The sequence below is a fragment of the Triticum aestivum genome, chromosome 2A, assembly GCF_018294505.1.
Source record: "Triticum aestivum cultivar Chinese Spring chromosome 2A, IWGSC CS RefSeq v2.1, whole genome shotgun sequence".
Taxonomy (NCBI): domain Eukaryota; kingdom Viridiplantae; phylum Streptophyta; class Magnoliopsida; order Poales; family Poaceae; genus Triticum; species Triticum aestivum.
This window is the reverse complement of record NC_057797.1, coordinates 752,151,280-752,174,071: the sequence shown is the minus strand read 5'-3', so window position 1 is coordinate 752,174,071 and position 22,792 is coordinate 752,151,280. Positions and strand designations below refer to the sequence as shown.

At 44.8% G+C, this 22,792-nt stretch overlaps 2 protein-coding genes and 1 pseudogene across 2 annotated transcripts; all 3 read right to left on the bottom strand.

The window, feature by feature from the left end:
* Positions 1 to 2,771: 2,771 nt before the first annotated feature.
* On the bottom strand, positions 2,772 to 4,415 carry LOC123186426 (guanyl-specific ribonuclease pgl-1-like). The gene is made up of 4 exons (XM_044598193.1): positions 3,717 to 4,415; positions 3,560 to 3,640; positions 3,171 to 3,477; positions 2,772 to 3,079 (listed from the first exon to the last, which is right to left on the bottom strand). The coding sequence occupies exons 1-4, from the start codon at positions 4,008 to 4,010 to the stop codon at positions 2,853 to 2,855; spliced, it is 909 nt and encodes a 302-aa protein (XP_044454128.1). The 5' UTR covers positions 4,011 to 4,415; the 3' UTR covers positions 2,772 to 2,852.
* A 125-nt stretch (positions 4,416 to 4,540) lies between these two features.
* LOC123186425 (uncharacterized) lies at positions 4,541 to 7,626 on the bottom strand. Its single transcript, XM_044598192.1, has 3 exons — positions 7,455 to 7,626; positions 5,008 to 6,615; positions 4,541 to 4,823 (listed from the first exon to the last, which is right to left on the bottom strand). Exon 2 carries the CDS (start codon positions 6,448 to 6,450, stop codon positions 5,593 to 5,595), a length of 858 nt encoding a protein of 285 aa, XP_044454127.1. The 5' UTR covers positions 6,451 to 6,615; positions 7,455 to 7,626; the 3' UTR covers positions 4,541 to 4,823; positions 5,008 to 5,592.
* Positions 7,627 to 11,959: 4,333 nt separating this feature from the next.
* On the bottom strand, positions 11,960 to 12,585 carry LOC123191988 (geraniol 8-hydroxylase-like; annotated as a pseudogene).
* Between the last annotated feature and the right edge of the window lie 10,207 nt (positions 12,586 to 22,792).

The following is a 22,792-nucleotide window of genomic DNA, read 5'->3' as shown; positions in this document are numbered from 1 at the left end:
AGGTTTGTTTGGGAGGGGGGGTAAAAGAAGTCAAAAAATAGATTAGGGGTAAAATGAACCACCTATTTTATTCAAGATAGTAAAATGAACTTTTTTCTTCGCAATGTAACTGTATGGATTTTTGTTAAATTTATAGGTGGAAATTTGGAATTATATGAGCACATTCTTGTATAATTTTCTTAATTTATATGTACATTATTTATAATTAGGATTTGTATGTAGGGTGGCTAGCTGAACGTGCGAGACGACCCGTTAGGAGCTTTTCCATGCGAAAAAGGTAATAATTGAGGGTGATTTAGCAAACAAAAAATGCCACAAGCTTGGTCTACACCATCCGGTTACTGACAATGGGCCCCACGCCATCCTGTCATATGTCTCGTCAGCATTTTATGCGTATTCAAACGAGTTTTGCACCGTATTTGCACGCTTGAGTCAAATTGTAACATCAGTTCAATGTATGCCGCAAGTTTAGGCACTAAAATGACCTATCTCGCCAAGTTTCAACACCGGTGGTGTAATTGACTCTTTATTTATGGCACAAAGTTGTTTTGTCTGTTGCACAATGTACAATGCATTTCTGTCTAGCTTCGTTTTCTTCTTGGTGCTTGTGGAATTTAAGTCATGTGAATTAACTATAGAGTTTCTTCTCGGTTCATGACTGGTGCGCGTCCGCTGGGATGGTACTTGGGAGTGAGAGCGGTAAGTTGATCTTCGCTGCCTGCAGATACATCTTCAACTGTAATGACGCCTTAGAAGTAGAGATCCATGCGTTAATGTAAGGTATGGCCTTGGCTATTCAGCACTCGGACAAGCCTATCATTGTCCAATCAAATTCTATACATGCCCTGGCCATTTTTGGAGGAAACACTTTGGTTAGATCGGCCTACGGTCACTTAGATGCTGAGATTAAAGCTCTTATGGTTAATCGAGAGTTTGTTCCATTTAAGATTACTAGAGATCAAAATAGGGTAGCACATCAACTCGCTTTTTATAGCCGTACCAAGGCTTGTACTGCGGTATGGTTGAATTTGACTCCTCCGTGTTGTGAGGATTTGGTGGCTCGAGATTGTAACCCTATCATTATGGAATGAAACTCTTTTTTACCCCGCAAAAAAACTATAGAGTTTCTTCACATTAAAGACCAAATTCCACTGCTTATCCACAACAACCAGACGAGAGGTATTTACGCAAAACCACCACATTTGAGGATGGAGTAACAACTTCGAGCATTTACAATGGCATCTAACTAATTTGACCCCTCAAACATCCGCGGATATGCCCGAACGCATCCGTTTTGACCCCTTTTTTTTCCTGCAAAATAACCACACCCCCTACTTTAAACCTCCACTTTTGTTTCTACATGCGAACATCGAATACTCTGTGTGCGACACTGTCGAGGCAAGTTGAGAGCATACACAATAACAACATCACCTCAAGAAGACATTGCAGCTCACACGGTTAGCCAGCCAGCGCGGCTACAACCACGCGGCGGCGGCCAGCCATCCAGTGCACTCAGCGGCTCGCCATCCCGTCGGAAGAACATAGAGCAGCGGCGACCAGCGGCTGGCTAGCTAGCATGCAAGGAGAACGACCATCATGCGTGCTTGCTCCTAGGCGCCCAGGCGTGGCAGCCATGTCGTGCTCTGGCACGAGCGCGGTGCGGCGGGCACAGGAGCCGGCTGCACGCGGCGCTCGCGCACGACGGCTGAACTGCGGCACCAACGTGACTCAGCACGCCCGCCGCGCATGCACGACGGCTAGCACGGGGCAGCTGCATAGCGGCCCAGCCTGCGCGAACCCCAGCACGACACAACTTTTTTGAATTTGATCAATTAATATATATATATTTTGAATTCAAAAAAATGTTCACCGCACATAAAAATATATGAGGTAATATCACTGGTGGTGTCGAAACTTGCCACGGATGTTCAGTTTGATACCTCAACTTGTAAAATACATGTAATGCGTGCTAAAACTTGGCACTTTGGTTCAAATACGATGCCAAACACGTTTGTCTACGGCTGCGCTGCTGATTCGGCTTGACAGCGTGGCGTGGGACCCCCTGTCAGCCACTCGAGAGGCTGTGCCCGCGCCGCTGGACTTTTTCCACAAAACCCCTTGGACTATTTTTTTCTCTCAGAAAAATCCCTGGCTCGGCGGGACAGGCCACATAACGATTCGCTCCCAAATCCCGGTCGACCAAATCCCTAACCCTCGTTCCCCATTCACTGCAGCGGCAGGGCGAGGCAATATCGCTCACGGTCGGCGGCGAGGCCGTATCCTTGCATCACGGCGGCAAGCCTCTGGAGCTCAGGTGAGCTGACGCCGCATCCTCTTCTTTTCCCCTATCCAAACGGACAGGGGTACTACTCATCATCGAAAGAAATATCGATCGTCTCGAGGTCGGCCAATGCCTGCTGCTTGCGGCCCTCTGAACGGCTCTAGCAGCGGCCTCCTGCTGAGCTGCGTGGCGTACCTCTTCGGCCTGAGCAGCCATGATGCTTGCGTCGTACCCCGACATCACTTACTGTTGATAGACTGAACTTTGACAACATCAAAAACTTTACAGTCAATTTGATAGCAAAATTGCAATTCGGCGGCAGATTTAGATAACACTTGAATAATTAATTTTACAGCAGATTCACATAACTCTTGAATAATAAATTTTGAAAGCAGATTCACAAAACACTTGAACAATGAAAGATACTGCCAATGTGATTCATGTCAACATACTTAAAGTGCATTACATGTTTACATGAAAATAGGCCTCTACACAGACAAATGAAGTTCATTGGTGAACTTAGTTGCATTTCATAAAGTTTAGTCATGAACTTCTGCATCAGTTTGCATATCTACATGTGGACGAAGTCGTCATCCCACTCATCCCCTTGTGGTGCATTTTGTGTGATTGGCTCTTCCTCTGCTGCGACATGTGACCTATCTGAATCAGGTCCAAACATCAAGTTCCAATATCCAGCCCCTGGTCCAGTCCTTCCTCCACTGTCATATAGAGTTCCTCTTCCACCATTTCCTCTTCCAGTTCCTCCTCTTGCACCTTCTCCTCTTGTCCTTCCACTTCCTGCAAGCGTGCCAATTTGGAGAATGAAAATTGATAACAAATGACAATAATTTCATGCACGGTGACATGTAGATTTCAACAAAAATCACACCTCCTGTAGCATTTCCCCTACCACCTCGTGAAGCGTTTCCTGTACCACTTCCCGTACCACTTCCTGTAGCATTTCCTCTACCACCTCCTTTAGCCTGCCTCTTCCTGCCTCTTGCATTATCACTTGTTTGGTGGCTGAATTGAGGAACATCCTCTGGAATATCTTCAGTAACACCCCTCCTCCTAACTCTTCCAGTAGCCATAGCAGTTGTCACTCTTGGTGGAGGAATGCTAGCTCTAGCTTGTGCGACAAATGAAGATTCAGGAAGAGGACCATGGTCCATGACTGGTTGATATGACATCCTCTCCTGTATATTGCAAACAATGTTTGAGAGTAGAGTTAAATATAAAGAGGCCTCAAATATAAAAATAACAGGTTCTAAAGTTTACCATTTGCTGCATGAGGTAAACCATTGATCCTGGTGTTTGAGTTGGATCCATAGATGGATGAATTGTGTGTGGCATGATGTTCTGCAAATATAACAAATCGCACTTGCATAATTGATAAACTTCTGTCACAATATGAAGAAGGACATATTTAACTTACTGAAATTATGGATGGATCATCAAACTCCTCTTCTGAATCATCATCTGTAGCTACTGGTGCCTCTCTATTTGTTTCTGCCCACTTCTGATGACCTTTCTTGTTGTGATTTGCTGCTCCACATATAGAACAGTGCATGCTTACACCATGTTTAGTCAGTTTCTTGCCCCCTTCCTTGTCAAGCTTCTCTTCTGGATCTTTCTTTCTATTTCTCCTTGGTCTTCCCATCACCTTGGTGTACACAGGTGGGTACACATCCACTCCTTCCATCTTTGTCCAATGCTCTTGGTCCCTCATCGGCTTGATATTGAAACTATAAGCTTTTTTGTAAGTAGCTACAGAGTAGCATTCATGCACCAGGCTCAGGATCTATCCTCTCCTCTCTATCACAAGCTATGGCATGATGACATGGAATCCCGGACAGCTCCCATCTTTTGCAGTCACAACTCTCACAGTTCAAATCAACAATATATGAATGGTTCATTGACAACACCTTGAAAACCTTCTGACCAGCCCCTTGAACCATGCAAAAAGCAGCCCATTCAATAAATTTGTCAAGCTTCTTCTGTATTTTTGGGCACAATCTTTTACCCCATTTTCTATCAGTGGCCACCTCCTTCTGCTTGTTGTACATCCTAGTTGTGATCTTGTCAGTGATGCTGTCCAACATGGACTTAATTGGTAGTTCTCTAGATTCCAATATCCAACTATGAAATTGAAGAGACAAAAATGTTAGCACACACAGGAGAATGTTAACACAAATGACAATGTATGCACAAATGAGAATTAACCTATTTTCACAAGTTACCTATTGAAAACTTCAGACATGTTATTTAGTAGAATGTCACACTTTGGAAATGGGTTGAAAAATGCTTTAATCCAGGTTCTTGGTGGCCATTTCTCACACCATTTGTATGCATCAATGTTGTCTTGTTCCATATTTTGCATTGCTCTAGTGTATGTAGGGTTGTTTGTAGCCCTGGCAATTGCCCACAAATTGTTCTTCAGTTGCTCACCTTTGTGAAGCTTGTGGAAATTCTGATACATATGCCTGACACAAAATCTATGTTCGGCATCAGGCCATATCTTTGCCACAGCTTTTATGAGACCCTGCAATTTCACATAATAAAGTAAGCAACCCAATGTCACATACATATATGATAAAGCAAGAAATTTTCACTTACAAACATATATTTCATGCAACACAATGTCATAAGTACATTTCACAATGAAAGTCAATTTCACATACAACAAGTCATGGTGAAACTACAAATTTACTTTGATGATGAAATACCTTTTGCTTGTCACTCATAATTGTGTACGGAGAGGTGTTACATATGTTGAGGTCATCCTTTAGGCTTGCCAGAAACCACTCCCAACTGCTAGTTGACTCCACTTCGACAAGGCCAAATGCTATGGGGAAGATACAATCATTTGGGTCAATACCTACAGCCGTGAGTAAATTTCCTTTGTATCTGGTGTTTATGTGACATCCGTCAATAAAAAGTATTGGCCGACAACCATTAAGCCATCCTCTTTTGCATGCATCCAGTGACCAATACAATGTGGAGAAGTGCTCTTTTATCTCTTTTGTCTTCTTATCTTCTATCTCCTTTGTACATAGGAAAAACTTGCTACCGGGATTGCTTTTCCTTAACTCCTCTCCATAATCCCACAACTGCATGTACTGGTTATCATCCTCCCCCCTTATCTCCTTCACTGATGCTCTTCTAGCTCTTGCCAATTTGTTCCTGGTTGGTATGAGGTTGTACTCTGTTTGCACCTTCTCTGAAAATTTCTTCAAGGGCATCTTCTCATTGTCCCTGAAATCATCTCTGAATTTTCTGGTGAGAAAAGGAGCTGTCAATCCCTTGAGATTCTAGGATTTACTACAAGTGTGCTCATCACAGTACTTTTTAATAACAAAACTAGATGTTCTGTTGTCCTTGCTTGCCATGAGAAACCATGGGCAATCACCACTGCACATAGCTTCAATTGTTCTGGATGTGTTCCTTGTCTTCTTCACTTGAACTCTGTTTCTAATGCTATAAGATGTAATAGCATGTCTCAGCTCTTGCACATTACCAAAAACCCGTCCAAGTTTGAAAATAGGGTTATTCAAATCAGTTTCTCGATTAAATCCCTTGAAGTGGTACTTCAACTTCTCCCTCTGTTCATTGGACAAGTGCAAGTGTGAATCATCTAGAGCATCCTCTGCTAACTCTGCTTCGTAGTCACAAGTTGTGTCCTTCTCTCTATGATCATCCACTTCTTTGTCAACATTTTTTACAAAGAGATCATCATCCCCATCTTCTATGTCATAGTCACTGTCATAGAAATCCTCACCCGTCTCTGAATCAGCTGCATTTACTCCATCTTCTTCCTCCAATTCTTCATCAGCACAACCTGAGGATGAACCTTCCCCAAATAACCTCCTAGGCCTCCTCTTATTTGGCACACTTCTCTCCTCAGGACAGCTATATTCATCTTTTTCCTTGCTTTCTTTTCTTGGAGTAATGACCTTTGGAAGTTCAGGAACCCCATTAAGTAAAATATCATCTCTAAGACCACTCTCAAGTGTCTCTCCATGGTCTACAATCAGTAACAATTTCTTGTGCTCTGTCGTTGATGCTATCATTGCAAGGATATCTGCATCACATGTCAAATGTTTTAGCCCGTCAACAAATGTCTTTCCAGGCTGACACCAGAAAACATCAAGCTTCACTATCTCTGTCATAGCCTAGCTGCTGCAAAAAGTCATCAATCCATAACAAGGACCATGTATCACTGTCACAGTTGTCAAACCATGCAACTTCAAAGTCCATGTAAGTGTTGTTGCTGTCGGTTCCACAAAAGAAACCTTTGTGATGTATCTCAACTGAGAAAAGTCCATCAAAAGCATCTACAATTAACATTCAGTTGAGGAGCAGTTAGAAAATTTAAGTTAACAACAATACATTCTGTTATGTCTCAATGTGACTAGGAAAATTGATTAAATTCAGTACACAGCAGTACAAATAGCTCACTCTAACTAAATTCAGTTTGAGTGGAGTTCCAAAATAATTTCATTCGTAAACTTGTATGTGTTCTCCTACTACATTCATTCAATTTAGTTCAGCAGTACAACCTTGACTAAAAAAATTCAGTTTCAGTGGAGTTCAAAATAAATTGACTAAATTCAGTACACAGCAGTACAAACTTGTATGTGTTCTCCTACTTCATTCGTTAAATTTAGTTCAGCTGTAAATGGCAATTTCAATAATTTCATTTCAAAAACTATCCAACACTGCTGACTTGCATCTGTTCTAAAATTCAGTTCAAGTACTGTCCACATGTTCAGTTAACATACTGTCGAAAGATTCAGATAAAGTCACTTCCAAATATTCAGAGAACCCACCGTCCAAAATTTCAGTAAACGTACTATCTTTTTCAGAAAACCTAATCCTTCTAACACAAACTAGTCTTAAGTAATGTTCATATGCCCTCACTTCAGAATTTTTCCTCACCAGAATTAGCCAAAAAAGAAGCCTTTCAAACCCGACCAAACCCTCTAGTCTGAAGCAAGAAACAAGGGATAGCTGTGGGTCATTGCGCATAGGGTTTTTAACTCATAATCATCTACCGAACATCAACGCACACCATAAACTTACAAATCGCAGGCTTTTAACAAAACACGAAATCAACCTTAACCCTACCGCAAACAGGGGAAAGCTGGGTTAAGAAAGACGAGGTGGCAATCACCGTAAGTAGGGGCGGCATCGCCTGGAGCACGCAGGCGGGGCTCCGCCATACTCGCGGCGGACGATCAATGCGGTCGCCACGATCCACGGGGGCGGCGCCTTCCCACGATCAATGCCGCCAGAGACAGAGGAGGAGGATGAGCGCTCGAGGTCGACCGGGATTTGGGAGCGAATCGTTATGTGCCCTGTCCCGCCGAGCCAGGGATTTTTCTGAGAGAAAAAATAGTCCAAGGGGTTTTGTGGAAAAAGGCCAGCGGCGGTGCGGGCACAGCCTCTCGAGTGGCTGACACGGGGTCCCGCGCCACACTGTCAAGCCGAATCAGCAGCGCAGCCGTAGACAAACGTGTTTGGCACCGTATTTGAACCAAAGTGCCAAGTTTTAGCACACATTACATGTATTTTACAAGTTGAGGCACCAAACTAAACATCCGTGGCAAGTTTTGACACCACCAATGATATTACCTCAAAATATATTTATACAATATGTTCTTGCAACTTTTCAATGGACTCGAGGCAGATCAGGAGTGGGGCCTACGCAACATCCTCAAGAAGAAGCTCCTTGGCTTATGCTTGTTAGAGCGCACATTTGCAAGGCAGTGACCCCGGATACTCCAACTTAAAGAAGGGGAAGCCAATACGACCTTGTTCCACCACCAGGCAAGCCACAGGCAAAGGAAGAACGTGGTCCTTTCCATCACCTCAGAGGGGAAGGTGCGCACGGGACAGGAAAGTATTGCAATGTGATGGACGCGTACTACATGAAGCTACTTGGTTCGGCCACCGAACGGACACAAGCCCTAAACATGGAGCTGCTCCAGCTGCCAGTTCGAGACTTGGCACACCTGGAGGAGCCGTTCTCAGAGCAAGAGGTGGAACGGGTGATCAGGAATATGCCCCTGGATAAGGCGCCAGGGCCAGACGGATTCATAGGGCGTTTCTACGCTGTCTGCTGGTATATCATCAGGGAGGATTTCATGAGGGCCCTGCACGAGTTCCATGGTGGAGATATACGTGGGCTACATGCAATAAATAGGGCCACGGTCATGTTGCTACAAAAGAAAACCAGGGCGGTGGACATTCGCGATTTCAGACCGGTGAGCCTCAACCATGGTGCAATCAAGATCTTTGACAAGATACTTGCCACGCGGCTTGCTGATGATCTCCCACATCTGGTCAGCAACCACCAAATTTCTTTTGTCCGGGGCCGCACTCTACACAACAACTTCATGCTCGTTCAAGGCACGACACGCAGACTACATGCACTAAGGGATCCAACGGTCCTCTTCAAATTGGACATCTCGAAGGCTTTCTATACTGTTCAATGGCCGTTTTTGGTGGAGGTACTTTTGACGCTGGGTTTTGGGCCAAAATGGCTCTCCTGGATCTGTGGACTATTGGCAACCTCGACTACCAGAATCGTCGTCAACAGAATAGCAGGGGACACAATCTTCAATTGCCAGGGCCTAAGACAAGGCATCCCTCTCTCCCCATGCTATTCATTCTCTGCATGGAACCACTGTATCACCTGTTCGAGTGTGCGGCCACGACCGGACTCCTCACTCCACTGGCCAGGACAGGGCAGCAGCAGCGAGTATCCATGTACGCTGACGATGTCAAGGTATTCTTAAAACGAACAGAGAGGGACCTGAGGGCTTGCGTCGCCGTGCTGGACCTGTTTGGTCACGCGTCATGCCTACAGATAAACCTACAGAAAAGCTCAGCCCTGCCAATTCGGTGCATGCAGGATCATATGCAGCTGGTGACTGGGCTGCTGGGCTATACATGTGGCGTTTTCCCTTGCCGGTACCTCAGACTCCCGCTTTCGTTAAGGAAGCAAACAACTGCGCACTTTCAGGAGTTGGTCGACCAAATGGCGGTGCACCTGCCTACCTGGAAGGCCGCGACTCTGCCCAAGAGCAGCCGCATGTTTCTGGTCCAATCAGTTCTGAGCGCTATCTCGGTGCACTCTATGCTCGGTATGGGATTGCCGCCGAAGACTATCAAGGCGATGATCAAAATCTGCAGGGGCTTCCTATGGTGTGGAAAGGAAGACGCTGGTGGCAGCAAATGTGTTGCGGCATGGGAATCGCTGAGTCGGCCGAAGTGGGCAGGAGGGATTGGAGTGCTCAATCTAAGGTGGATGAATGTTGCCCTACAGACTAAGTGGCTATGGCTACAACGAGTGGATCAGTCCAGGCCATGGGTGGAATTCAAGTTAAACATCCCCGAGGAGGCCAGATGGCTCTTTCGACGGCTACGAGGATGGTGATCGGCGATGCACACACCGCTCTCTTCTGGAAGGTTCGGTGGCTGTGCGGCTACCGCATACAGGAGCTTGCTCCATCTGTGTATGAGAGAATACCCAAACGAACGAAGGAATCACGAACTGTTGCCGGGGCCCTAGCGGAGGCCACTTGGGCCCGGGGCATCGGGCCTGACATGGACGGAAACGCGCAGACCTAGTTCCTCAGGTTGTGGCCTCAGGTGGAGGACGTGAGACTAGACGACCACACACCAAATTGACATGGTCATGGGAGAAGGACATGGCTTTCTCGGCACGCTCGGCCTATTGGCCGAAATTCGCAACACTTCAGGCTTCTCCCACGACAGGCCTATGGTCATCGCATGCACCCCTATGATGTCGCTTCTTTGCATGGTTGGCCCTTCGAGATCGGGTGTGGACCTCGGATAGACTCGCGAGGAGGGGTCTTCCATACCATGCCCACTGCCCGTTTTGTGATCAAGGTGATGAAAACATCAACCACCTATTGATCCAGTGCGTGTTCGCTAGAGAGGTCTGGGCCAGGATATGCCAGTCTTTGGGCACAATTGGAGATGCTCCAACGGCGGAGGAGGACCTACTGGCTTGGACTACGAGGCCTGCATTAGCCGGAAGACACGCCAAATCTCTACGTGCACTACACCTCTTGGTCATATGAGAGTTGTGGAAACATAGGAATTCGATAGTGTTCGAGGGGATGACACCGGACGTGCAGGTACTCCTACGGAAAATAGCCTCCGAGTGCACGGTGTGGACGAAGGCTGGGATCATCCATAGTGATTCCGAGCCCTTGGCGGCCGGGATAGGGGTGTGGGCAGCTAGTGAGTAGTCCATGTATTTTTCGGGTGGAGTGCGTTTACTTCTGTAAAACGCGTATGTAAACCGTGGACGGGGCTTCTTTCCCCTTCTCTTCTTCAATATATGATACGTACACTCGTACGTATTCAAGAAAAATACTTTCAGAAATGTGGATAGCATTCAAAATAAAATATTTTTCACATTTTAAAAATATGCATGCAATGAAAAGAAATGTTATTTACATTTATAAAAAGTGTTTATACACTGTAAAAAGCATTCGTGTAATTTAAAAAATATTTCTTACCATTCAAAGAAATGGTCGTCACATTTCAAAAATAATGTTCACGTATTTCACAAAATATGTTCCTAAATAATTTTTTTAAATGTATACAATGTAACAGAATGTTCGTGTAATTTTAAAACTTGCTTCATACCATTTGAAATTTTTATAACTATTTGATTTGGACATAAAAAAACTTAATTGTGCCTTTTCTTATTATTGGTGACGGTATAACAAAGGCACAAATGTTTCAACTATGAAAAAGATTTTTTAACTTTGGAATGCGCAAAAGATTTAAAAGTGAAATATTCTGGACAAGGAAATATTTCCATATGTTGGAGAGGATAATTTTCACGGTGACGAATTATGAGTAATGAAACTTTAGCATCTTTGAACGGTGTACATATTCCTGATGTGAAAATATGCACATTTTATTAGAGGTGGCTAAACTGAGCTCGAACTCATGTGATCTCAGATGAACAGTAAAATAATAGTACAAAATAACAAATCTGATATTTTGTACCAAACATTGACAAAAAAATTGAGCATTGATTTTTTTCTGGCCATGTTTTCCATGAATGTCATTCCATAATGACACTTTGAAAGCAAATAAAACATTTGTCAATGTTTGATGCAAATGAAAATTCTGATTTTTTTATTTTACTGTCCACTCGAGCTCATGTGTGCTTGAGCTTAGAAAAGCAATTTCGCATTTTATTGTTTCTCTGAGAACAATTACTATTGCTCCAACACAATACATAAGGTGTAAAGGTCAAATTTCCATATTAAGTTAATCATTTGTCTTCTCTTTAATGCTCTCAATAATATCTCATTGAATGATCATCCACCATCCATCGCATGTGAATGAAATGTTGTATTTTTAAGCAACACATTTACTTTTTTGCAACATGGTGTTATACAAACCTAAAAAGTTAATCTGGGTGGCTAGGATGGCATGTATGAATACCTTAGTAGGATCAGCAACTTTATAACACAACATATCTCCGCGTAAAAACAACATATCATTCAACATGTGCACTGCGAGGAAGTCAAGTTTTGTAAAAGTTTAACTGTGACATAAATAATTGTATAAATTCCATGGGTAATACATTTGAATTATTACATAATAAAAACATTTAAAATAGTCTTAGTAGGGACACATTTTGTTTCTAATTCGAATCGGTGTTGGTACAATACGAAGAGGCACGACCTTGGTAAGTGATAGGCCAAACTTTTCTTCCATATCAATCCCATCCCTTTCAAGCTCAACAGGGAGACTCCACTTAAATTGATTTAACAACGAAGCGAGGACCAAATGCACCATCCTAATAGCCAATGGCACTCCAGGGCAGATCCGACGTCCGGCACCAAATGGAAAGAGCTCAAAATCGGCACCCTTAAAATCAACTGCTGAACCCAAGAACCTCTCTGGCATAAACTTCTCAGGTTCAGTCCATACATCATTATCTCGACCTATCGCCCATATGTTTATGAACACGCGTGAATCTTTAGGTATTGTGTAACCTGCTATTTGCAATGTTCTATCGGGTTTGCATGGCAACCAGAGCGGGCCAGGAGGATGAAGTTTAAAAGTCTCTTTTATAACAGCTTGGAGATAGGCAACCTAACAATATCATCTTCATCAATGTTTATTTTGGATCCAATAACTTCTGCAAGCTCGTTGCAAGCTCTAGACATTGATGATGGGTTTTGGAGAAGCTCAGTCATTGCCCATTCCACCGTGCTAGAGCTTGTGTCACTACCAGCAGAGAACAAATCCTAACATGCAAATATAATGTCACGTCAATAGTCTAGTCAATATAGCTATTTAGATACACTAAACAAGCACAACATAGAGAGTACAAATGATTGTTTTCTATAGAAGAACTTAAATTCTCTTTGAACTACACATAGAGGTACTGTTTGGATGAACTATATAAGAAACAACTCATTGATTTGTGTTATAAGATTTTATATTCATTTCATTGCAGTATAGTAAAAAATACAACAAACCTGGTTTGAAACAAAGGAAAAACATAGGAATTCTTGTTTTAAATGATTCAGTTCTTATATAGAGGAAAATTCCAGTGTACTCTTTGTAACACATGAGTAGCCTACCATGCATGATTCTTGTAAAAAAATACGTGTGACTATTCTGTCTGAATTTTAGAGGCATAAACATGATTACATGAGTATCCAAATGGTACTTTTGATGTTATCATTGTTAGTGTTCCTATAGCATCAATAGAGTGGGTAGTAGTACTGCAAAATTTCACCAAAATGTTGTCCATACATAGGGAAATAACGAAAAGTCTGATACTCTCTCTGATCCATATTACTTGTCGTCCAAACAGATGTATCTAGCACTGAAATACATCTAAATACATCCATTTAAGCGACAAGTAATATGGATCCTACGATCTATATACTATCAAACTCTTATGTTTATTTCTTGGTCAAAAAAATTGAATGTGAAATTTGTGGATATTAGATATCTTGATGCCAACATTTAAAAATAGAAATCTCAATCTCCAATGCTGGCCATGTGCTTTGATCCCGGCGGACTCAGTCGGCAAGGCTAAATCCTAACCCTAAACCCTAAACCCTAAACCCTAAATCACTACAGGAATCAGCTACTTTGCCATCAGCCACGGCAGACGGCAAAGGCAGGAACGGCGGACGGCAAAGGTCTTTGCCGTCTGCCGCTGACGGTAACATGCTCCGGCAAAGTAAGGATTGGCAAAGAGCTACTTTGCTGTCTGCTTTCGGCGACTGACGACAAAGGGGCCTTTGCCGTCAGCAGCTAACGGCAAAGAAAGCAGATGGCCATAATTACGTTGTTAGTCCGTTAGGTGGCTAACGACAGCCTTTGCCGTCCGCCGCTGACAGCAAAATTTGTTCGGCCTTTGTCGTCCACCCAATGATGTTAGCTGGACGTCACTACACGGTAGGCCTTTGCCGTCAGCCACTGTAGGAAAAAGCTTTGCCGTCCTCCGCTGTAGGCAAACTGGCCAAATGGGTCAGTTCCCAGGAGGCACATGTGGCCGCTTTGTCGTCCACGGCTGTCGGCAAAGGTGGCTTTGCCATCAGTGGCTGACGACAAAGATCCTGCTTTGCCTCATTTTTTCTATTTTTCTAAATGCAACAATTTTGACAGCAAATATATATGACATATATATATATATATATATATATATATATATTTCACAGGGCTATTTAACAGCAAACATATGACATATCCAGCACATAAGTTTCATCGTACATACATATATAGTTCCATCAAGTTGCACATACACATTGTTCCATCCATACATATTACAATGCAAAGTTTCATCAAGATAGCAAGTTCCATCATAGCAAGCTAGAAGAATACTTGAAGAGAATGAAAGAAAAAACAAGCACTCCATAATTGCAAGCTAGCTTCCGTGAAGTGAATGAAATCTGCAAAACGGCAAATAAGAAAGTTAGAAAAAGGTGACTAGAAGAAGAAGACTAGAACAAGAAGTATATGTCATTTATGAGCTAACTTAGGTGAAATGGATCATATATGTGCTAACTAAGTTGAAATAGGTCATTTATGAGCTAACTAAGGTGAAATGGATCATTTATGAGCTAACTTAGGTGAAATGGATCGTTTATGAGCTAACTTAGTTGAAATGGATCATTTATGAGCTAATTTAGGAGAGATGGATCGTTTTTTAGCTAACTTAGGTGAAATGGATCGCTTATGAGCTAACTTAGTTGAAATGGATCGTTTATGAGCTAACTTAGTAAAAAGCATCATTTTAGAGCTAACCTAGGTATGATGGGTCATATTGGAGCTAACCTAGGTAAGATGGTTCATTTTGGAGCTAACCTAGGTGAAATGGGTCATTTTAAAGCTAACGTAGGTAAAATGGATCATTTAGGAACTAATCTAGGTAAAATGAGTCATTTTAGAGCTATCTTGGATAAAATGGATCATTTATAAGCTAACTAAGGTAAAATGGGTCATTTTAGAGCTAACTTAGGTAAAATGGATCGTTTATGAGCTAACTAAGCTAATTATGCAATTTTTGACATAAGTAAGCTAAGTATAGATCGTTTTAGAGCTAACTTATGTAAAATGGATGGTTTTGGAGGTCAGTAAGCTTATTAAGTCATTTTGGAGGAAAAGAAGCCAACTCTAGGTCATTATGGTAAGCATATTGGAGGAAATAAATCAAATCTAGGTCTTTATGCATTTGTTAAGCAAAACACTAGAGAAACTTACCGTGATCTGGAGGTGTAGGAGCGGGCTGGCTCATGCCGGTAGCTCGAGAAGGATCGTGCGATGCTTGTCTAGAGTTACGCTGCACCAAAGATCATTTCCAATGTCTCGTTAGCATGATGACACTCAAATGTTAAGACTAGCAAGTAATGTCCATTCAAATTAAACTCACCGTGGTCCCAGGAGCAATCACTGGCACCGGCGGAGCGGTCTGACCGCACTTCTCACACACAGACTGCACATTTGGTTTTGACAACTCAGTCATACTAGTTAGTAATGAGACAAACACTAGATGAATGTTTTGGCTAATCTGCAGAAGAAACCTACCACAAGGAGCTCGTACATGGCCCTTGCCTGCATGTCATTCCGTGCCCTCTCCTCCGCCAACATCTTTGTCGTCCTCTCCTCCAACTCCCGCTGCCTCTCCGCCGCCTCCACCAGAAGTTTCTCCATTCTATCTCTCTCACTCTGTATAGCAGCCTGCAACACCACTCACATGACCATTTGTAATCATTGATGGAAGCGCACACAATGTAATGGAGAACGATAGCAGAGTACGTATGACTAACCTTGAAGGCGAGTTGGACTGGACGTTCACGAGGCCTTATCTCAGGAGCGGAGCTTGACTAGCGCGCCTTGATCTCCGGGAGAGTGTTAGGACAACGTATAAGTCCATCTCCCATGGCTATGGAGCCATGGGACCTCCCGCCACCAGATATCATCAGCAGCTCTGTATCAATGGTACCCTGGCTTGGGTTAAAGTCCTCCCCTTTCCTAGCCTTCCCCTCATCTCTATATTTCACGAGCTTGTCGTGGGAGGAGATGTTGGTGAAGTTCTTTGGATCATCGAGGTCAGACAGAGAGAATGCCTTGGCTTTCTTGTAAGAGGCAGTGTGGGCCATGGCATACAGGTCATACACCTCTGGCACCTTATCCGCCTTATTGTAGCGTGCCTGAATGAGAGAAACAAAGTAAACTAGTAATTAAAGGGCTAAAGCTAGATGATGAATGAATTGCATGAATCATGAAGCAAACCACATACCCAGTTCCGCCTGAACTAATATAAGTTGGAGCTGCCTTGATGGTGTGGCACACCTTCAATTTGGGCACGTTTGTCCTTGGCCTCGTTATGGAGGGATAGCCATTATTTTGAGCACCACTCATTGACCAACACCTCCCAACAATCCATCTGATCCGCACACCATCTCGGAGGGGCCTAAGTTAGCAAATAGAAACTTGAGCGCTACGGCTATGAATTACTAAATGAAGGAACTAAGTACAAGGCCTTAAGAATTACCTTCATGTACTCCTCCTTACTCAAGAACTTCTCGCGGCACGCCGGCTTGGTCTTCTTGATACCACGCGAGGCATAGTAGTCTCGAACAGCCTACACCCGAGCCTCGTGCCATAAGTTCTGTAGTAGGCGCTTGCAGACGTTATCGATAACATTTGCCGCTTCCTCCTCGTATCCCTCCTCACACCTGTAGAATGTCTGCAATCAAATGAGACAATATTGATTATTACAATTAATAACTAGCTAGTTGATGATTTTTAATTGTGTAAAGGAGAAATTACCCACAACTTTCTGATCACCACGTCTGCCCTCGTCTTGCACAAGACACCGTCAATAATCTCACCCGGCGGGGCCGAAGCAGCCAAGTAGTGCTCCCAACTCAATCCAAGCTTTGGAAGCCGACCCTCACCAGGCAACGTGACAAACCCCGGGAAGTTTTACCGACAAAGAACTCCAAGGACGGAGTTGGGCCGGCGGACACTATGATGGTGGTCCGAACCCCTGCAGCATGACAAGGCCAACGCATTAGTTATTTGAAGAAACATGAATGCAGAAGGTACAAAAAGATTAAATGCACTTACCTCTCCCCATCAGGGAAAATCAACCACCTCTGCTCGCGGGTCGCCAGCACAGATGGGAGCCGTGTACAACCACGCTGGTAGACGGTGCCCCCCTCCTCCTCAATATCAGTCGGCTCCCCGCCATCATCAGCATAGCCACTCCGCTCCTCAAGCTGATCCAGCCAGGTACCCCATCCAAACCTGTGCTCCTCTGGGGTCTCGTGGGCCGAAGGCCCGTCGACCCGAGGCTCGTGGGCCGAAGGCCCGTGGACCGGAGGCTCATGGACCGGAGTCCGTGTAGCCTCCTCCTCGGATGAGTCCACCCTAGCAGTCACGTGCTCGGGTGAAACAGCTGGGGGTGGCGGCGAGGAAGGCGCCCTAGCAGTCACCGTACGTCCTCTCCCATGACCACGTGCTCCAGCTCCTCTCTTCTTCTTACCTCGTCCCCTGCCGGGCACCGCAGTCGATGAAGAAGGGCCCGACGGTGTCGCCATACTGTCCAGCAACGCTCGGCGGAGAGGTGCGTGTGGAATGGAAGACCTCTCACCACGCGCCGACGAAGAAGGGGCCTCGGAGCGCTCCCGACCAGCGCCCACCATCTTTCAACACCTGCCATGACAAAGAGCAAACGAAATTAGTACAAAATAAAAAAATACCAACATGAATAATAATATGTATATCACTTAAGTGTGTCATCATCAAGTACAACATAAAAAAATTGAATACCTGACACTACTAATAATCTCGATCAGTATCATCAATAAATGCATAATTGTAGCGACCCGACCTCAGATGGTCAAGTCTCTGTGCTTCAGTGTCATCCCTGGATCGGTAATGCTGACACACACATTACTCGAAGGATTTATAACAGAGTAGCAATCACACACTTATTACATCGAATGTCTCAAGAGAGAGAACTTATTACAACAATATGGCTTAAGGCCATCTAATACGATAACAGCGGAAGGCTTGGAAGATAAAGTGAGTCCATCAACTCCAACGACATAGCTGAGCTACACGGCAACAACCTAATGAACCTTATTCCTCGTTTGAAAAGTCTGCAACATAATACGTTGCAGCTCGAAAATGGGTCAGCACATGGAATATGCTGGCAATGTAACCTAGTAGAGCAAGAACAAAATAATGCTATCACTACATGCATATTTGGCTAGTGGAAAGCTCTATGATTACTATTTTGCGAAAAGCCAATTTTTCCCTACAACAAAGGAATAGATTTTTATTTAACTATCATGATAGTTGAAACAACATTGAGAAGGTTCCTCCAACTCAATCCCAATTAAAGTGATTAACAACCCAACAATATTAGTTAAACATGATGAGATACTTTTGATAACCCAAGTACTAGATACTCAAGAATTGTCCATAATCGGGGACACGGCTAACCATGATTAGATTGTACACTCTGCAGAGATTTGCGCACTTTCCCCACAAGACTCGATCACCTCCGTTGGATTTCTCGCACTACAGGGTGTTTGAGAAACAAATGACTGAGACACAATCTTTCAGAAACATTAACTCTCTACTTCGGACAGACCATACCAAACCTACATCCCACTACCTGCTGATCTGCCTCTTCAAGAGCTTCACGTAACTTACTCAACTATGCTAGAGCCCATAATAGCTTGTGGCTGCACACGGAAGTTTCTAGCATGAATCATCTCAGTTCCCTTTGAACCTGGGTGGCGGTCCATAGGAAGATCACACGGGTACCCCGGGATTTCCAAAAATACAGGCAACACTGGGTACTCCAGGAGCCTCAATCCACCCAGATTTTAATTTAAGTTGCCACCTTAAGTTGAACCATTAATTAACAAGCTCACATCTGTCATGGATTTCACTCAAACCCAAACCACGTCTATGAGCATAGCATAGTAATAGAAGCAACGCGTAGAAGTAACTCCTAAGGGTTTGAATATGGCAGGGTAATAGGTTCTACCTCATCAACTACTTCCCAACCCACAAGTTAATGACATCCTAATCATGCAATGTTTGAGGATTTGAACTAATGCATAAAAACTGGGTGATAAAAGGGCTATGATCAAAGTGTTACTTGCCTTGCTGACGATCTGCGAAACCTAGGGACTCATAGTAGCACGCTTCGCACTCCGGGTGTTCTATCGCAAGCAAACAATAGCATACATAAGTAACAAGCAACGATGCACAAGAAAAACTCAAACAAAAGAGGTTGACCAGAAGTTTCAACTTAAGAACTCCGGTTCGCAAAAAGAATCAAATCAAACGGAGCAATGAAACTCAAACGGGGAAAGAAAGAAGCTTCGTTTACTAATCTGAAACTAGGTCAAATTTTACAGTAGAGAAAACTTGTTTGAGTTGGTTAAACGGAAAGAGAGTTTCGGGACGAAACTCTAGTCGCTTGAATCGCCTGATTCCGACTAACGAGCGAAAAGAAAAACAGAACTAAGATCAGATCAGAAATCGCGATCAGAGAAAAATCGTGGAATAAATCCGATAAAAGAAAACTCACGAGCAGACTAACGAACAAGCGTTCGTTAGCTGTAACTAACAGGCGAAGAACCGTTCGCTAAAACGAACGTTCGGACGAACGTCCGCTAACTAGAAGAACCGAGAAAAACCGGCGAATCCAAAAAACGGATCTAGGGTTTCTAAAAAAACAGAACGGTCTTTATAAAAAAAACCGGTGGCGGGGCGCGGCGGCTACCTCCGGTGAGAGGTCCGCCGGGGCGGCGGCATAGGGGCGGCGGCGCTCGGCGGCGGCGGCGGCAGGCGGGGGCGGCGACTTGGAGGAGGGGGCAAGGCGCGGCGGAGGCGGAGTCCAACTCGGACTCCGGTCCGGGTGGCGGCGGCGGCAGCGCGCGCGTGTAGGAGGCGGCGGCGGCCTGGCGCGGCTGGGCCTTAGGCCGAGTCGGCGCGGGAACCCTTTTTTTAAATAATTTCACCGACCGAAATAAAATCCTAAAAAAATAAAAAAATCTAAAAATGCCAAAATAAATTTTCACCGTCTAAATAAAATATTTAGAACGAGATGAACATTTTCTTGGCCCTAAAATGCAATTTTGAAAAACGTGCAATTTTTCTAATGCAAACAAAATTGCAATAACATCCAAATAAACAAATATTTGATTTTAATATTTTTCCTCCAATATTTCAGTTATCTTGGAGAATGTCGTGGAATTGTCACGGCAGATGTCCTTAGTGTCAGGACTTAGTCGCGAGGCCAACGCATCTATGTGGTAGCTTGAGAGGGGTTGAGCGGGACGAGACACACAATGTTTTTACCCAGGTTCGGCCCCTCGCGGTGGAGGTAAAAGACTACATCCTGCTTCATTGATATTGATGATCATGATCACGGTTAAAAGAGTGCTCTATCTCGAGAGCTATTGTCTAAACCTAACTTGTCCAACTTGTGGAACCTGTCAATCTTGTCCCCCCTTTGGGGAGCCCTGCCCCTCCTTATATATGTTGGAGGGGCGGGTTACATGTAGAGTCCTATTAGGATTAGGACTAGTCTATCTCTAATACAAACCAGATATAAGTCCAGGTCTTAACTCCTTGTAGGACAAATATTCCTCATGCCTTTCCTCTTAAACCGGCCCACTGTTAAACGTGAACCGGCCTTCTGGGCCTTGGGCCTTGTCATCCATCTGTACCGCACGCCGGATCACCAGTGAGTCATAATGACCAGGTGGGTTTCTTGTAAACCGTCAGGTCAGGGCGGGTCGCCAGTAACTCGCCAAGTATCAGCGGGGTCTTCAGATAAACCGCCAAGTCCGACCGGGTTAACCTCCGGCCGGTTTACACCGCGGGGTATATCCCCGACATTAGCCCCCAAGTTTAGCTTGGATTTATTCATGGTAAACTTATGCTGCAAAATAAACACAAGAACAAATTTGACAGGTTATGCTCCGGGTTAAGAATTTTTGTAAACCGGTACCTGATCATCCTTAAGTCCTTGTTATTTCCTCCTTCTGGGAAATCCGGGTCAACAGACCAGCTTCATAATCAATTTGCCGACATTGGCTTGTCACCGAGAAATATTGTGAAGAATAACTCCTTTGATTCAGCTCCGCCGGTTTAAGAAATATGGGTCTGAAAATACTTATCTGATATTCAGTCGGTTTGAAGATGTAAAACTTGCCGGTTTAATATTACCAAAATGGCCGGTATATAAATATTGATGGCACCGGGTCATAATTGTTGTCAACACCGGGTTATGTAATTGATCTTCCTGATTTGCTCAAAACTAATAAAATGAAGATATTCCTCCTTTATATGCATAATACCTGTAGCCCCCAAGTCTTAAGAGGAGAACATAGTGATAACTTAAGACTTACTCCAATAAGTGTTTCAATCTTGAAGAAATCCGGTTTGTTCATCTCAAAACTGAATACTCCATATATGTAGCCCCCAAGTGCCGGGTTGTCATGTTTACAACCATCTGGGACTTGTAATTGCTTGATGCTCATAAAAAACTTCAACTAGTGTAGCCCACAAGGGCCGGCTTAATACGATAATATTGAGCTGGGACTCGATGTATTCTTCAATGAAAATAATATCATATGATGTAACTCCCATCATGGGGCTTGAACCCACGTCCACAAGGTTAAGAGCCTTGTGCTTTACCAACTGAGCAGTGGACCCTTCGATATAATGGACTAAAAGCTTTGTACCTCGAATTGTTGACATGAGCAATTGGTAGCCCCCAAGGGCCGGCTCATTACGACTTGATGATTCGGGTCTTCAATAAGACTAGTAAAAATGACTTTGCATTAGCCCCCAAGTGTCATGGTGCATGCTTGCAGCGACATGAGACTTGCATGTAATCTCAGTTTGAATAATGTAGCCCCCAAGTGGCGGGTCGTAAGCCTGCAGCGACTCGGGACTATTCCTTCCATTGTACTCCCTCCGTCCCGAAAAACATGTCGCGAGGGAAGTTTTGCAAAAAAGCCCTCCAGTTTCTCCCGACCGAACCCGCGCTCCTCATCTTGCTACTCCGACAGAATCCCCAGCTCCGCTGCTCCCCGCCGCCATAACTTCGCTCCTCCACACCGCCGCAGCTGCCCTGTCCCCGCCGCCGCAGCTCCCCCGCTCCCCCGCTCCCCTGCTGTAGCTGCCTGTTGCTCCACCGCCGTAGCTGCCACTCGCCTGCCTCACCAAGCTTCCCCCTTCGTCATAAAAATGTTCGATTTCCCCAGCTACCGCCGTGCTCTGCTCCGGTTGTGTCGGAACCGGCGTCGGCGAGCCCGGAGGCGTTGGATCCGGACCACCAACAACAACCTCATGTCTTGGGGTCGAGCATGGTGGCGGCGGAGCAAGGATGGAGTCCGGCAAGGGCGGTGCAGACCGGCCACGGGGCTCGCTGGAGAAGGAGTTGAGGGATGGTAGCGGCAGCAAGGCCATGGAGGCAGGGTCGACGGAGTGGCGGACGACAGAGCAGGGCCTTGGCGGCTTGGCTATAGGCGGGCGCTTGATGCGTCGTTCCCGCGCAACAGAAGCAGGGGAGGCCGGCGGGGTCTTGGATGGCGACGCGGGACCTGACGGCAGCTTGGCGCGGGCGCCGGGGCCGCCGGAGTTGGCCCCTCTGGTGGTAGCGTGGGGAGGCACGACGCGGAAGGGAGGAGGCGGGCGACGGGAGGTTGCAGGGGCAACGCGCTCGGGGAGGGAGAGTGGGTTCGGGAACGAGGGGGATGGAGCTCGCGGCGGCCATTGACACCCAGTGCATTGGGATGGATGCAGGAGAGGTGCGTGTGTGCTTGCTTGCTGACCACCATGGTTCTGTCTCTGTTCTTTGTCCTCCAAGTGCCGGTGTTGCTTCTTCAAATAAGTGGCATGGAAGTGCTAGTGTTGCTTCTTCGATATGCTGTAGCCCAAGGAGCA

Excerpts from the sequence above, each read along its gene's own strand:
- LOC123186426 (XM_044598193.1), bottom strand. The coding sequence starts at position 4,010 with ATGAGGGACCAAGAGCATTGGACAAAGATGGAAGGAGTGGATGTGTAC. Across the intron at positions 3,641-3,716 it reads ATGATCCATCCATAATTTCA|AACATCATGCCACACACAAT; the intron begins GTAAGTTAAATA and ends TTATATTTGCAG. Across the intron at positions 3,080-3,170 it reads TAGGGGAAATGCTACAGGAG|GAAGTGGAAGGACAAGAGGA; the intron begins GTGTGATTTTTG and ends GCACGCTTGCAG.
- LOC123186425 (XM_044598192.1), bottom strand. The coding sequence starts at position 6,450 with ATGACAGAGATAGTGAAGCTTGATGTTTTCTGGTGTCAGCCTGGAAAG.